Source organism: Saimiri boliviensis, chromosome 1 (assembly GCF_048565385.1).
Source record: "Saimiri boliviensis isolate mSaiBol1 chromosome 1, mSaiBol1.pri, whole genome shotgun sequence".
Taxonomy (NCBI): Eukaryota; Metazoa; Chordata; class Mammalia; order Primates; family Cebidae; genus Saimiri; species Saimiri boliviensis.
Window position 1 is genome coordinate 43,116,163 of NC_133449.1, and position 15,829 is coordinate 43,131,991.

At 36.5% G+C, this 15,829-nt stretch overlaps 1 protein-coding gene across 7 annotated transcripts in view; it reads right to left on the reverse strand.

Moving 5' to 3' along the window:
- The window catches only part of THADA (THADA armadillo repeat containing), a 368,932-nt gene that overhangs the window by 264,430 nt on the left and 88,673 nt on the right, over positions 1-15,829 (reverse strand). For all 7 annotated transcript variants that reach the window (XM_074396552.1, XM_074396550.1, XM_074396539.1 and 4 more), the window contains one exon: positions 2,180-2,271. In XM_074396552.1, coding sequence (XP_074252653.1) covers positions 2,180-2,271 — 92 coding nt within the window. The remainder of the gene's footprint in view (positions 1-2,179; positions 2,272-15,829) is intronic.

Sequence of the window (15,829 nt, forward strand, 5' to 3'; positions counted from 1 at the left end):
TTAAACAAACTACAACTAAAAGAACCATCACAAGCAACTGCAAAGTTAAGACACTAAAGGTTTTGCAGAGCAAATCTAATGGGAGCTGCCAAGAAATTTACCTTCGTGGGTTAAACAGGGAACAGAAGCCTTGTATGCCTAATGGTCCATACCGAACTTCGGATTACTCAAATTAAAAGCTCTCACCAAAAATGTTCTTCACATTTAAAAACTTAAATGTCTCATTTCTATTTCCTTTTTTATAGGAACCTTATATATTTTGTAACCTTTCCTATCCAAGGGTAATGAATTTATAATGGAAGTTTCTACCGGTGTGACTTTGGCAGAAAATTTAAATTGTATGGTATCACAGCCATATTCTTCCACCCTCAGATATAAATTAAATGAAATAAAACTGATCATTTTTCTCCCACACATGTTAAAATTTACTTATATTTATATATACACTCAAGAATCACTTCATAAAAATCAAAAACTAGGCTGGGTGCAGTGGATCACGCCTATAATCCCAGCACTTTGGGAGGCCGAGGCGGGTGGATCACAAAGTCAAGAGATTGAGACCATCCTGGTCAATATGGTGAAACCCTGTCTTTACTAAAAATACAAAAATTAGCTGGACATGGTGGTGCGTGCCTTTAGTCCCAGCTACTTGGAAGGCTGAGGCAGAGAAATTGCTTGAACCCAGGAGGCGGAGGTTGCAGTGAGCCAAGATCATGCCATTGCACTCCAGCCTGGGTGACAAGAGTGAAACTCCATCTCAAAAAAAAAAAAAAAAACTATTTTTCTTCAAGTTCAGTTTTAAACATTAATTTTACTTGTTTGATGACTTTATGTCTTATTTATACCAATGTTTACCAAGGCCTTATAACATGACCCAACTGTTTTAAACCATAGCACACTGGAGAATTATTAACAAAATAGACAAAGCTAAGGAGAAACAAGTATTAGTGACTTCCAGTTAGTGACAGGAAGAATTTCTTTAAGAACAGGCTAAAAAATAGAAATATAATCATCCTTCCAAAAGAGTAATGTTTATTTATTTAAAAAATACTACTCAGTTAAAAAAAAAAAAACAATTAAAAAGCTCTCAGGTATTGCCTGAACATACTCAAGGGATTTATACTTACAGCCAGTTACCTTCCTTTCAAATATCCGGTGAATGTTATAGGGTGACAAGAAGCAATTTAAATGATAATTCAGAACTACCACAGTGGGCTTCATTATAGTTACCACTAGCACATCACAAAATGATTTCATATTTTTTTTAATTCCTAAGATTTAGTTCCATCACACAAACATACATTTTTTTAAAATAACAGCTTAAAACTTAAATTTTGAAGCATGACGACTTTTTAAGGTAGGAAGGAAATACGGCTTTGAATATAACTGTAGATCCTCAAGAGAAAGACCACTGGGCCAAACCGGATCCTAAATAAAGTGAAGAAAGTAATTAAACATGCAACAACAGTGACATCTAGTGTTAACAATTTTGAGCCAATTAGATAACCATTAAATCCTCTCAAATGCTAAAGAATAACCATTCAAAGCTTCTCTTCTTCAAAACTAAACAATTCTTGTGCATTTTTATCTAAAAACTACCCAAAATCAAAATGGTTCCACAGGTTTCTTTCCAGGCATAACAAAAAAGTTGTTTTGTTAAGACAAAAACAAATTAGAGGGTAAACATAAAACTAAAGACCAAAAGTAAAAAGCACTGTTTATTTCTTGTGGTTAACATGTATAGGTACTCCTCTTAGCACCAGAGTTTAATGCAAAGGTAATCAGAGACATGTTCTAATGAGAGGATCATAAACATTTAAACTTCCACTTATAAAACTCACAAGCTAGGATAACATCTACAAGTAAAGTTAGGACATTTCAGGAATACTTAAGATGCAAATTTTTTTAAAAAACTAGCTTTTGCAGAGAGAAACAAGCTCTACATTTCACCCCTTATTATCCTGCTAAATTTGTGTTGCTTTGAAAGGTACACTTATTAAACAGTTGATATTTTTGCCCAAGAGTTTAGAACTTGGCAGCGTACATTAATTCATTATAGTATTTTTAGTTTTATCCTCTAGATGAATCTCTAACAGCAGGCACAATTTCAAAAATTGTTTTTGGCCAGGACAACATTGTATTTTTTTAAAAAGCAAAGTTAGACTTAGACGGAGCTTACCTATTTGTTTTGGAATGTTCATCCTTTCCTCTTTTAACTCCAAAAATTCTTGTGATCAAGGCACTAAAGAGAAGTGTAGATGAATTTCGCACCTAATGTACAAATGAAAACACAGTAAGAGTTAAATATTCATGGCATGAAACCAGCATTTACAATGCTCAAACTAGATGATTCAAAATCATTATTTAACTGGCTAGTGTGATGCTAAAAAAAACAGGTTTGTGTTCATAAAATAATTTTAAAAAATACTTTACAGTAATCAATTCAATGACTTAAATTGAGCTCTACGACCAAATCACATCCACACAACACATCCATTTCCTATATCTCTAACATTACCATCAATGGTTTTCATTATATCTCTGCACTTACAGCACCAAATAACACTTCTTTTTTAAAAATTCATTTTTCCATATTCTTCCTGACAATGAATATCCCAGTAAAACCTCAGCTCTTTCCACTTATTTTCTGAAATCATTTACCTATGAGAAAATACTTATAAAACTTAACTTCAAAGAACCAGGTACAGTGGCAGACACCTATAATCCCAGTTACTTGGGAGGATAAAGTCGAAGGATTGCTTGGGCAAGAAGTTTGAGACCAGCCTGGACAATATGGGGAGACCGCCTCCCCGCTATCTGTTAAAAAAAAAAAAAAAGTTTTTTAAAATAAATTAGCCAGATGCCATGGCACATGCCTGTAAGCCCAGGTAGTTAAGAGGCTGAGGCAGGAGGATTGCTTAAGCCCAGGAGTTTGAGGCTGCAGTAAGCTATGATTCTGCCACTGCACCCAAGCCTGGGCAATAGAGTGAGAAACGTGTCTCTAAAAACATTAAAAAAAAAAAAAAATCTTAACTTCAAAGAATTCAGGTAATTAATATGGCCAATAAAATAGTTAACATCCAAAACGCTGCTTATCAGCTTCACAATTCAAGTAACTTATCAAGTAATTTCAACATTGAAATTATCTGATAACTTATTAGTAAAGATAAGAGGCAGGAATTATCATTAATAAACATAAATTATTTCTCCAAGATGATACTCTTTTCCATATCTTTTCCAAACCAATGTGTCCAGATACTTTGGAAGATTCTTAAAAGGGTCTTGACTGTTTTGGCCTGGCAGGGTTCCTGAATTACTCTGTCAAATCCGTGTAGAGAAGTCTCTGTACTCACTTTGCTACAGTGTGGAAGGCCCTACACCAGCATCATGGATAAGATTCAGAAACAGAAAACACATACTTACTGGTATTACAGACCTTATGCTCTAATTCAGTAAGTGCCATAACCATATGGTGTGTTAAATAGCAATGTAAGTAGAAATATCACTAAAAACAACAACATAAGGTTTAGAAAACAGCTTCCTGAAAGCGCTGCCCTTAGAGTCACAAGCTCAAATGCCCAAGGGAACGATGAGGACAGAGGCAGCAGAGGACTTTGTCTAATGTAGTCAGTGTCAACTAAGTTGCTGCCATGAGGAAATATAAGCCCAGTTTTGCCAGGTCTTCTGCTTTTTCAAGAGAAGTTAGAAACCCTGGTTTTTATGTGAAATCTATTTTGAAATGCCGAGAGGCAATTAAAGAGGGAAAAAAAAAAAACCACCATGAAAGCCAAATAAAACAGTGGTGGGCTAGTTTGTCTTACTGGCCACCAGTTTGTAACCTGTCTTCTAGACGCCCAGAAGTGACTCAAGTCATGCATGGTAACCCTAGAAGTGAACTCTACAGATAGACTAGCACAATCCATATCAAAACCGCAGTAAAACCCTAAAATTGGACAGATTCACGTATGTTCATTCAATAGCCAACAAACGTTCATGGAGGTCCTATGTGCCCTAATTTAATCCCCAAACAACAAATCAATCCATGCTGTTACTTCATCAATATAATCTCTGCCCTCGTTTAGGTCTGAATTATCTCTTACCTGATTTAGTGAAGTAGTTTCCAAAGGCTTTAGGTCTAACATGACTTGGTAAAGACATCTGAAACCTTCACTCCTCTCAGAAATCAACACAAAAACACGAAAAGAAAAGAAAAACAGAAACACTCCACCTTGCCCCAAGACATTACTTTCTGACAAAGGCTGCCAGATGCAATAAAATTAAACCAGGAGTGCCTAGAGATGTTGAGAAATGCATACCTTAAACAACACTGTAGAGGACTATTTTACAATGTGAATGGGCACCCTCAGAAACAAAACTCTTTTGCCTCAATAGGCTGCCCGCAGGAGACACATAATGTCTTTTTAGTAATATTAAGATGGACCAGAGGGTTCCAAACCTATCTGCCTGATCCATCCTGATATGGTCTGAATATTTGTGTTCCCCCAAAATTCATTTGTTGAAATTCTAACCTCCAAGGCATTAGGTGGTGGAGGCCTTTGGGAAATGATTAAGTCAGGGGGTAGAGCTCTCATGAATGGGATTAGTTCCCTTATAAAAATGGCCCCAGTGAGTTGCCTCACCTCTTCCACCATGTGAGGACACAGCGAAAAGGTGCCATCTATGAACCAGAAAGTAGGCCTTCATCAGACACTACATGTGCCAGCATCCTGATCTTGGACTTCCCAGCCTCCAAATTGTGGGAAATAAATTTGTGGCGTTTTTGTTATAGCAGTCTTCCTTTGGGAAGACATCTCTTATAAAGTGCCCTCATTAGGAATCAGTGATGATCATTATGTTTTCCATTGGGTGTAGCAAAATCACGATATTCTATAGGCCTCCTGCATTAATCATTTACATCCTCAGAAAAACTTAAAAAAAAAAAAAAAAAAAAAGCTTTTCCTCATCTGCTATTTGGTTAACCTGTTCATCAGTTAGTAGAGAATTATTTACATATATTGACCATTTTCAGAATAATAAGTTCATGCCATACCAACCTCCAAAAGGAGTTGACTTTTTTTTGGTTTTAAAAATAATTTTTAAATTATTCTTTTAATTGAGGTATAACTCACATATCACAAAATTTACTACTTTAAAGGATGCCATTCAGTGGTTTTTACTACATTCACAAAATGTGAAGTTATCGCCAGTAACTAGATTTCACAATATTTCCATTACCTCAAAATGAAACTGGATCCGTTGGTCCTCACTCCCTATTCTCCTGTGGTTGGAAAGCAGAATCTACTTTCTGTCTCTATAAACTTGCCTTTTCTGGGTACTTCATATACATGGAGTCATGCAATATGTGGCCTTTTATGTTTGGCTTCTTTCACTTAGCATAACGTTCTCAAGGTTACCCCATGTTGTAGCATATACGTTACTCCTTTTTTTATGGCTGAATAATATCACATTGTGTATATATACCATATTTAAAAAATCTGTTCATTTGATTAATATTTGGGCTATTTCCAATCTGGAATATCATGAATAATTTTGCTAAGAATATTCATGTACAAGTTTTTGTGTGAACATGTTTTCATTTCTCATGGCTACATACCTAGAAGTGGTATTGCTTGGTCATACAGTGACTCTATGTTTAACCTTTAAAAGAACCAACAAACACCATGTCACAGTCTCACTAGCAATAAGGGTTCCAATTTCTCCAGTTCTCCAATTTCTCCACATGCTCCCCAATACTAGTTATTGTCTGTACATTTTATTTTAGCAGGCATGGAATGGTATCTCACTGTAGCATTTCCTTAATGACTAATGATGTTAAGCATGTTTTTCTGTGCTTACTGGCCATCTGCCTATCTTTATTTGGAGATATATATATATACATATATATATATATATATATATATATGTATAGATATATATATATATATATATTCTTTGTCTGTTTTAAAATTGGGTTGTCTTTTATTATTGAGTTGTAAGAGTTCTTTATATATTCTGGGCACTCCACTCATCAGATATATAATTTGCAAACATTTTCTCCCATTCTGTGGGTTGTCTATACTTTTTTGATGGTGTCCTTCGAAAAACATTATTTTTCTTGATGCTGGTTAGGTTTAATTTTTTAAAAAATTATATATATATAAACTTTTTAAGAGACACCTCTTGTACTGTCACCCAAGATAGAGTACAGCAGTGTGATCATAGCTCACTGCAGCCTTGAACTCCTGGGCTCAAGCAATCCACCAGCCTCAGCCTTCTGAGTAGCTGGGACTACAGGTGCACACCACTATGCCCAGCTAGATGAATGAAAACAATTAACAGACTCGATCAAAATTAAAAATTTTTAATTTTGATCGAGTCTGTTAATTGTTTTCATTCATTGCTTGTACTTTAGGTGTCACATCTAACTAAATGTTACCTAATCCAAGGAACAAAAATTTACCTAGGTCCTCTTCTAAAAGTTTTATATAAAGTTTTAGCTTTTACATTTAGGTTTTTAATACATTGAGTTATCTGAATATGGTATGAGATGGGGATCAAATTCATTCTTTTGCATGTGGATATCCAGTTGTCCCTGTACCATTTGTTGAAGGCTACTCTTCCCATTGAATTGTCTTGGCAACTTTATCAAATGTGGGGATTTATTTCTGTACAATCAATCCTAATCTGCCAATTTATATGCCTATCCTTATGTCAATGCCACAATATCTTATTTACTGTTTCTTTGCAGTAAGTTTTGAAACTGGGACCTGTGGGGCCTCCAGCTTTGTTCTTTTTCAAGATTGTTTTGGCTATTATGAATCTCTTGCATTTCCATATGTATTTTAAGATGTGAAAAAAAAAAAAAAAGCCAGAAAGGATTTAACAGAGGTTGGGCTGAATCTATAGATTAATTTGGGGAATATGTCATCTTAATAACATTAAGTCTGCCAGTGATGAACACAGGCCATCTTTCCATTTATTTAGGTCTATAATTTCTTCAGAAAATGTTTTATAATTTTCAATGAACTCTTGTACTTCCTTTGCTAAATTTATTCCTATGTATTTTACTGTTTTTGATGCTATTACAAATTGAACTGTTTTCTTAATTTCATTTTTAGATTTTTTTCATTGCTAGTGTACAATTAATTTTTGTATGATGACCTTGTGCCCTGAAACCTTGCTAAACTTGTCTATCAGCTTTAACTTCATGTGTGTGGACTCCCCAGGATTTTCTATACTTAAATCACATTACCGGAAAATAGAGATAGTTTTGCATTTTCCTTTACAAACTGGATAACTTTTATTTTTTATTCTTTTCTAGTTAGCCTAGCTAGAACCTCCAGTACAATGCTGAATAGGAGTGGCAAGTGTGGATCTCCTTGTCTTGTTCCCGATTTTAGAGGGAAAGCTTTCAGTCTTTTATCATCAAGTATATTGTTAGCTATGGATCTTCTATTGATACCCTTCATCAGGTTGAGAAATTTCCCTTCAATTCTTAATTTTGTTTTTACATGAAATCGCACTAGATTTTGTCAAATGCCTCTTCTCTATCTGCATAAACAGTCACATGGTTTTTGTTCTTTAGTCTAATCACATGGCATATTACATTACAATGGTCCTCCCTCATCTGTGTTATAGTACAATAAGGTATTTTGAGAGAGATTATATTCACTTAACTTTTATTATGGTCTATTGTTATAATTGTTATCTCTTATAATATCTAATTTATAAATTAAGCTTTATCACAGGTATGTATGTATAGGAAAAAACATAAGCCATAGGGTTTAGTACTAACCATGGTTTCAGGCATCCCCTGGGGGTCTTAGAATGCATCCTCCTTGAACTTGAGGAGGGGACTACTATAGTTGACTTTTGTATGTTGAAAAATATATACTCTGTTGTATAACTGTATAAGTTACACAGAAGAACATTTAAAATAGTTATTGAAAATGTAGAGCAAAATAACTAGCATGAAAGCCTACTTCCTACTGAAGACAGAAGAGTGTCTCCTAGATTTCTATGTGTGGTATAAATGGCTCAAGGATATCTGTTTCAGATATTGCTTTTTATGTTTTAGTATTTCATCCATATTTTCTGTTCCCATCCATTATAAATAAAGCTAACAAAGAGGAAACTAAAGTAGACAAAGAACTGAGAAAGAGGTTGTGACTAACAAACTGCATCATCAACTCCTAATTCACTGAACAATAAATTCGAGTATGAATCACTGCTAGCAATCTTAATGTGAGTAAGACAAAAGCTCATTAGCAAGGCTAATGTATTTTGAAAAATTCATAGTAGTAATGGCAATAAAAACATGTTCCTTTTTGGAAGGATGGATGGAAAACAGTAGTTGGTGCAAAAGTAACTGCAGCTACTGCCATTGATAAGAAAAACGAAGAGCGAAGACAGGAACAACTGAGTAGTAGTAAAGTTAAAAATGGAGAAATAATAGCTGTAATGAGTCACAAAACAATGCTGTTGTCAACAATGGACCACAAATTTAATGATAGTCCCATACGATTATACCACCATATTTTTACTGTACTTTTTCTATGTTTAGATATACAAATAATTATCGCTGTGTTACAACTGCCTACATACTCAGCATGGTAGCATACTCAGTATGGTAGCATGCTGTACAGGTTTGCAGCGTAGGAATAATACGCTGTATCATACAATCTAGGTGTGGATATACATCTAGGTTTGTGCAAGTATATGCTATGATGTTCACCAAACAATAAAACCCCCTAGCGACAGATTTCCCAGAATGAATTCCTGTCATTAAGTAATGTGTGACTGTAATTCCAGGTAAAATCTATCCTTCTCACAAATGCAACATTTCCTACTCCTGACCTCCTTCTCCATCAAGCCCTAAAAAACTTGGCTGATAAGAACTTGGAATTTGACTGCAAACTGACAACTGTTACCAAAGTTTTTCTCTTTCTATTCTTGCATGAAAAGTTTTCATGTAGACTTGTTTAAGATACAGAAAAGGCTGGACACGGTGGCTCACACCTGTAATCCCAGCACTTTGGGAGGCGAAGGCAGATGGATCACTTGAGGTCAGGAGTTAAAGACCAGCCTGGTCAACATGGTGAAACCCTGTCTCTACTAAAAATACAAAAATTAGCCAGATGTGGTCATGGGCACCTGTAATCCCAGCAGCTTGGGAGGCTGACGCAGACGAATCACTTGAACCTGGGAGACAGATGTTGCAGTGAGCTGAGATCGCACCACTGCACTCCAGCCTGGACAACAGAGTAAGACTCTGTCACAAAAACAAAACAAAACAAAAAACCAGAATAGTTAGGTAATTAAAACTGGGTCAAAGTTTTCTGTCTGTGTGTACATGTATTATGTGTGTATTTTTTAAATCCATGTATAGCTTTTCTTATATAATAGAAACACTCCCTTGAAAGATATTCAAAAAGTATTAACGAACAGCTTACTATGTGCAATCACTATGTGATATAGTCATTTACACACTATATACCTTACTTTTATGAGGCAGTCAATTGCTTAAGGATGGGATCCACATATGACACTATTTTGTCCAGTGTACATGGTATAAATTTATAGCAGAAAAAAATATTTTCTGAAAAACTAAATGAGATTTGGGTTCTAACTCGCCTTCCGTCACTTCTTAGCCATGTGACCTTGACAAGACTGTTAAAACTTTGGGTCACAAGTCTATCATCTGTAACCCAGGAAAACTGTACTGGGATTTCAGGGCCTATGATTAAAGGAAGGGCCAGACAGGTTCTAGAGTTCCTGGTGACCCTCTTCCAAAGTAGCACCACACTTCACTTATGAGCAGACAAAAGAAGAGACAGGGTTTTCACTACTCCATATAGTACATATGAATGAATTAGAAAAAAGGTACCTCTTCCTCTAGGTCAATGAAGCTCCATGCCAAAGCATGTAGCACAATGAATAGAACACAGCTGGGTTTCAGCAGTACACAGCTTTCAGCCTGGTACCCTCGTGGCAACCTCGTAACTATCAGACGGGCTGGAGATATTGCTGCCAACAGAGGCACAGAGTAGTCATGGCAGCACTACTTGGCAGCTCTGAGAGGATCTTTTTCCTACTCCTCTGAAACCCACTGCATGTTGTGAACCAGATTAGCCTGGGGGATGCAAGCTAAATATACACCAGATAAAAACATAAATCTAGCCAGGTGTGGTGGCTCATGGCTGTAATCCCAGCACTTTGGGAGGCCAAGGCAGGTGGATCACCTGAGGTCAGGAGTTTGAGACTAGCCTGGCCAACACGGTGAAACCCCATCTCTACTAAAAATACAAAATTTAGCTGGGTGTGGCAGCGGGAGTCTGCAATCCCAGCTACTTGTGAGGCTGAGGCAGGAGAATAGCTTGAACTGGGAGGTGGAGGTTGTAGTGAGCCAAGATTGGACCACTGTACTCCAGCCTGGGCAACAAGAGTGAAACTTCACCTCAAAAAAATAAATTAATAAACCCAGTAAGGGTCTTAGAAAGACTCTAAGTGGCATACTCAGTGGAGTTTTGGGCAGGCTTCACTGGGAAAGCTGAGAATTGCCTGTCTTAAAATGAGGATGCAGGGAAAGATCAGGCCTCCCCCAGTCACTGAACATAATTAAAAGAGATGAGTGATATTTTTAAACAAAAATTGCCCAGTACATTCTCAGGTTCCACAAATTATTTTCTGTTATTTAAAGTTTTAACTAAACTGGTTGGTTTCAGCTCTGAAACACTAAATAAATATAAATAATATACTAAACACGATCATTTCTCACCATCTTTACCGAGCCACCACCATCTTTTGGCAGAACTATTACAATAGCTTCCTGATGGGTCTTCCTCCTTCCGTCTTGCCACCTTACAATCAAGTCTCCATGTTTACCTACATTAATCATATCCCATGACTCCCTGCTATAAATTTCTTTTATGCAGGTTTTTTCAATAGCAGTGGAAGTCATTATTTCAAAGCTCTGGTCTGTCCCAACTATATCCATGGAGCTTCCGGTTCATTCAGCCATTTTCAGACTCAGATGAGATGCTACATCACAGGACATGGGCTCACCAGACCAAGTTGTGGTAATGCCCCAAGAGATGAACTGTGACCAGTAAGGGACAAACATATTGGACTGTTCCAAAAGGTGTAGTTTCACATGGTCTGGATAGAAGATGTACCATGTACAGGACAACCAGCTCAGATTTTCTGCAAGATTAAGGTAACCTTGGTAATACTGTTCATCCTTCCTTGTCATACTTCCTTTTCTCCTTCATTCCTGCTGGTCTTGGTTAGTACCACTCAATAAAATATTAGGACCCAGGCTTTACTTCCAGCTCTGTTTCCTAAGAAAACAGGGCCAAAACCCTAGAAGGTAGGTAAAATATACTTTCTTTGTATTCCTAAAATACTGAAACCTCTCCTCTACAACAGCACAGATTGTGGAGTCAGACAGATAATAGTTCTGTGACCTTAGGCAAAGTTATTTCATCTCTCTGAGGCTTGTTTTCTTCATCTGTAAAATAAGGATTGTATCAGAACTTACCAAGTTAATAGAACCTACTAAGATAATCAATCAATAAATTATGCCAGGTACATGAGAAATACTCAATAAGATAGCCATTATTATGTGTTATCTATCCTTACATTTCTAGTGTTTAATATAACATCTACAATACAGTAAGTAGGTATGTCTAATGCCTAAAATATTTACTTATTTTCTCTGTATTTTAAAAATGTTTACTAGGTAGCAAAGTTTGAGAAAGCTGCATGGTTTCAATACAAAAGACTGAGGAATCTGTAAAAACATATTAAATATACACATGAATGCCTTCTGAAACATGTTTCTTTACCACAAATTAAAATTAAGTTCATTTTACATATATGTTTTTCCTAATTATCAGGAAAAACAATTAAGTCAAAAAGTACAGCTGCAGCCAGCTTTAGGCACAGATATATTCCTGAGACGACGTATACAAATCAAACTTCTGCAAATCAAACCGCATTTCACATGCACTAAGGAAAAATCACTTACAATCACTTCAACAGAGAATGCTTTTGTGAATTGTCTTTGTAAGTGAATACTTCTTCACACACATTAAGTAGGTTGACAATTTTTATCTTAGTTTAGACTTTTATACGGAAGAGAACCCTTAATAATATTAAGTAACAGTATTGATCATTATAGCTATGATATTTATTTCCTCTAGTAAAGCAAACTGAATAGAAATGATTCATTCATAAACACTGTTAAAAACAAAGATCCCAAGAAATAAAATTATTAGAATTATGAAATTACAAAGAAAATAAAAGCACTTTATATATATATTTATGCAGCCTTTTGTGGATGTGTGTGCGTACATGTACTATGCACATGTAAAGTCCACACATAAAAGAGAGAAAGAAAATGAATCAGAATGCTCAAATCTGTATGGTAATTTAACAGGTGACTTTTACTGTTCCTATTATGCTTTTCTTTGTTTTCAAAATTGCTGCAGTGCACATGTATTACTGTTGAGAGTCTCAAAAAATAATCTTTTCAAAAAAAAATGAATCACTGATTTCTGATAGTTTCAATTATACTGAAAAGTTGGATAAATCACCAGGCTTCACTCTCTGAAAGTTCTTTAACTGAAAATGTTTCTTGGTTCATTTGGAACTGATAGCTTGAAGAAAGCAATATTGATATTTCTGGCAATCACTTTAATGATTTCCAGTATTCTTGATGGTCAAGCCACATTCCTACCTCTCTGACTCTACTGACAGTATAAAGGCATTGCTCCATTTCTTTTAAGTGCAAAAGGTAAACTGTTTCCTTAAGAGTAGTTATGCAATGCTCTTAGACAGAATTCCACAAGTGTGTATCTCTTACAGGAAGACGCACGCTTTTCTAGGCAAGAGTTGGCAACCTCAAAGAATTCCTCTTCACAATGGGAGTCTGTGCCTTTGGCTTCCACTGCAAAATACTTTCTTTGAATTAGAGGCTTATCATACAGGTAAGAAATGGTTTGTGCAGCTTACTAACTGGAAAGCCTGACTTTCTAGTAAATACTCCACTCTGCAGGTTATGTATTAAGATCTAGCTTCTTCTCCCCTTTCCTTTGCCAGGCTTTGTACTTTAAGCCACATTTTCAAGCATCTATAAACCAGAGGTTATTCTCCTTAGTCCAGAAGACACAATGACATAGGAAAACAAACTATAATGTTTCTCCCAGAAATCATAAGAAAACACATGAAAAATTACTTTCTTAAATCCAACAATTGTACTGGGTATTGCCTACTATCTTTAAAGTTTTGAATCAAAACACTTCTGGACAGTGACTATATTACAAAAGAAAACGTGACTCAGTATTTAACCCCTTCCATTTCGATGCTGTGCATCTGTTTTTTCAACTTTTGATAGAGCTTATTTGCAGCACTAACTCAAAACACTAATACCAGAGTCCATACATTCCAAAATACAGACACATTTAGATACTCAGAGTTGTTTCGTTTCATTAATCATTAGGGAAATGCAAATCAAAATCGGAATGAGATACCACTTCACACCCATTAAGATGGCTATTATAAAAAAATAAATGATAAGTTTTGGTAAAGATGTAAAGATATTGGAACTTGTGCATGGCTGATGGGAGTATAAAATGGTGTTAGTGCTGGGGAAGAAGTTTGTTCATTCCTCAAAAAGTTAAACGTGGAATTACCATGATATAGCCAAAATAACTAAAATGACTTAGATAATTTATACACCAATATTCACTGCAGCATTATTCATAACAGCCAAAAAGTGGGGAAAAAAAAAAAAACTGGAATGTCAATCAATGAATGAATTTGGATAAAGAAAATGTGGTAGCTCAACATTACCGATCATTAGAGAAATGCAACCAAAACCACAATGAGATACTATCTCATGCCAGTCAAAATGATGATTATTAAAAAGTCAAGAAACAACATATGCTGGTAAGGCTGTGGAGAAATAAGAATGCTTTTACACTGTTCGTGAGAATGTAAACTAGTTCAACCATTGTGGAAGATGGTGTGGTGATTCCTCAAGAACCTAGAACCAGAAATAGCATTTGTCCCAACAATGCCATTACTGGATATATATCCAAAGGAATATAAATCATTCGACTATGAAGATATATGCAACGTATATGTATTGCAGCACTATTTACAGTAGCAAAGACATGGAACCAAACCAAATGCCCATTAATGATAGACTGGATAAAGAAAATGTGGTATGTATATGTCATGGAATACTATATAACCATAAAAAGGAATGAGATCATGTCCTTTGCAGGGACACAGTTGAGGCTGGAAACCATCATCCTCAGCAAACTAATACAGGAACAGAAAATCAAACACCGCATGTGTTTGATTTCTCACTCATAAGTGGGAGTTGAACAATGAAAACACATAAATACAGGGAAGGGAACAACACACACTAGGGCCTGTTGGAGGTGGGAAGGGAGGGAGAACATCAGGACAAACAGCTAATGCATGCGGGACTTAAAATCTAGATGACAGGTCGGGCGCGATGTCTGACACCTGTAATCCCAAAACTTTGGGAGGCCAAGGCAGGCGGATCACAAAGTCAGGAGTTCAAGACCAGCCTAGCTAACATAGTGAAACCCCATCTCTACTAAACATACAAAAATTAGCTGGGCATGGTGGCGTGGACCTGTAGTCTCAGCTACCCAGGAGGCTGGGGCAACAGAATCACTTGAACCTGGGAGACGGAGGTTGCAGTGAGCTGTGATGACACCACTGCACTCCAGCCTGGGTGACAGAGCAAGACTCTGTTTCAATTAAAAAAAAAAGGGGGGGGGGGGCTGGGCGCGGTGGCTCAAGCACTTTGGGAGGCCGAGGTGGGTGGATCACGAGGTCAAGAGATCGAGACCATCCTGGTCAACATGGTGAAACCCCGTCTCTACTAAAAATACAAAAAAGTAGCTGGGCATGGTGGTGCGTGCCTGTAATCCCAGCTACTCAGGAGGCTGAGGCAGGAGAATTGCCTGAACCCAGGAGGCAGAGGTTGCGGTGAGCCGAGATCGCACCATTGCACTCCAGCCTGGGTAACAAGAGTGAAACTCCGTCTCAAAACAAACAAACAAACAAACAAACAAAAAACCTAGATGACAGGTTGACAGGTGTAGCAAACCACCACGGCATGCATTTATCTATGTAACAAACCTGCACATTCTGCACATGTATTCCAGAACTTAAAGTAAAATAAAAATTAAAAAAAGAAAATGCAGGGTGTGTGTCTGTGTGTGAGTGTGTGTGTGTGTGTAGTGATAAATCAATACATAGACACACACCACAATATGAATAAACCTTTCATATACTACATAAAAGAAGCCAATAACAAAAGGACAAATATTGTACGATTCCATTTATATGAGGTACGAGACCAGGCAAATCCACAGAGACAGAAAGCAGAATAGAGGTTACTGGGGATGAGGGAGATGAGAGATGGGAATCAGTGTTTAATGAGTAGAGCGCCTCTGCTCGGGATGATGAAAATGTTCCAGAAATGCACAGCGTGGATAAACATTGTTGTAAATGCACATAATGCCACTGCACTGTGAATACTTAAAAATGGCTAAAGTGGCAAATTAAAAAGACAACTGGCTGTTTAAAGAAAAATAATAACAACGTAGTATGGGTTTACAACACACATAAAAGTAAAATGTGTGACAATAACAGTACATAGAATGGAAGGAGAGAAACAGAAGTGCACTATAATTAAGTTCTTATACTTTAAGTGACATGGTGTAATATCACTTGGGAGACTGTGATAAGTTAAAGATGCCTACTGTAAACCCTAAAGCAATCA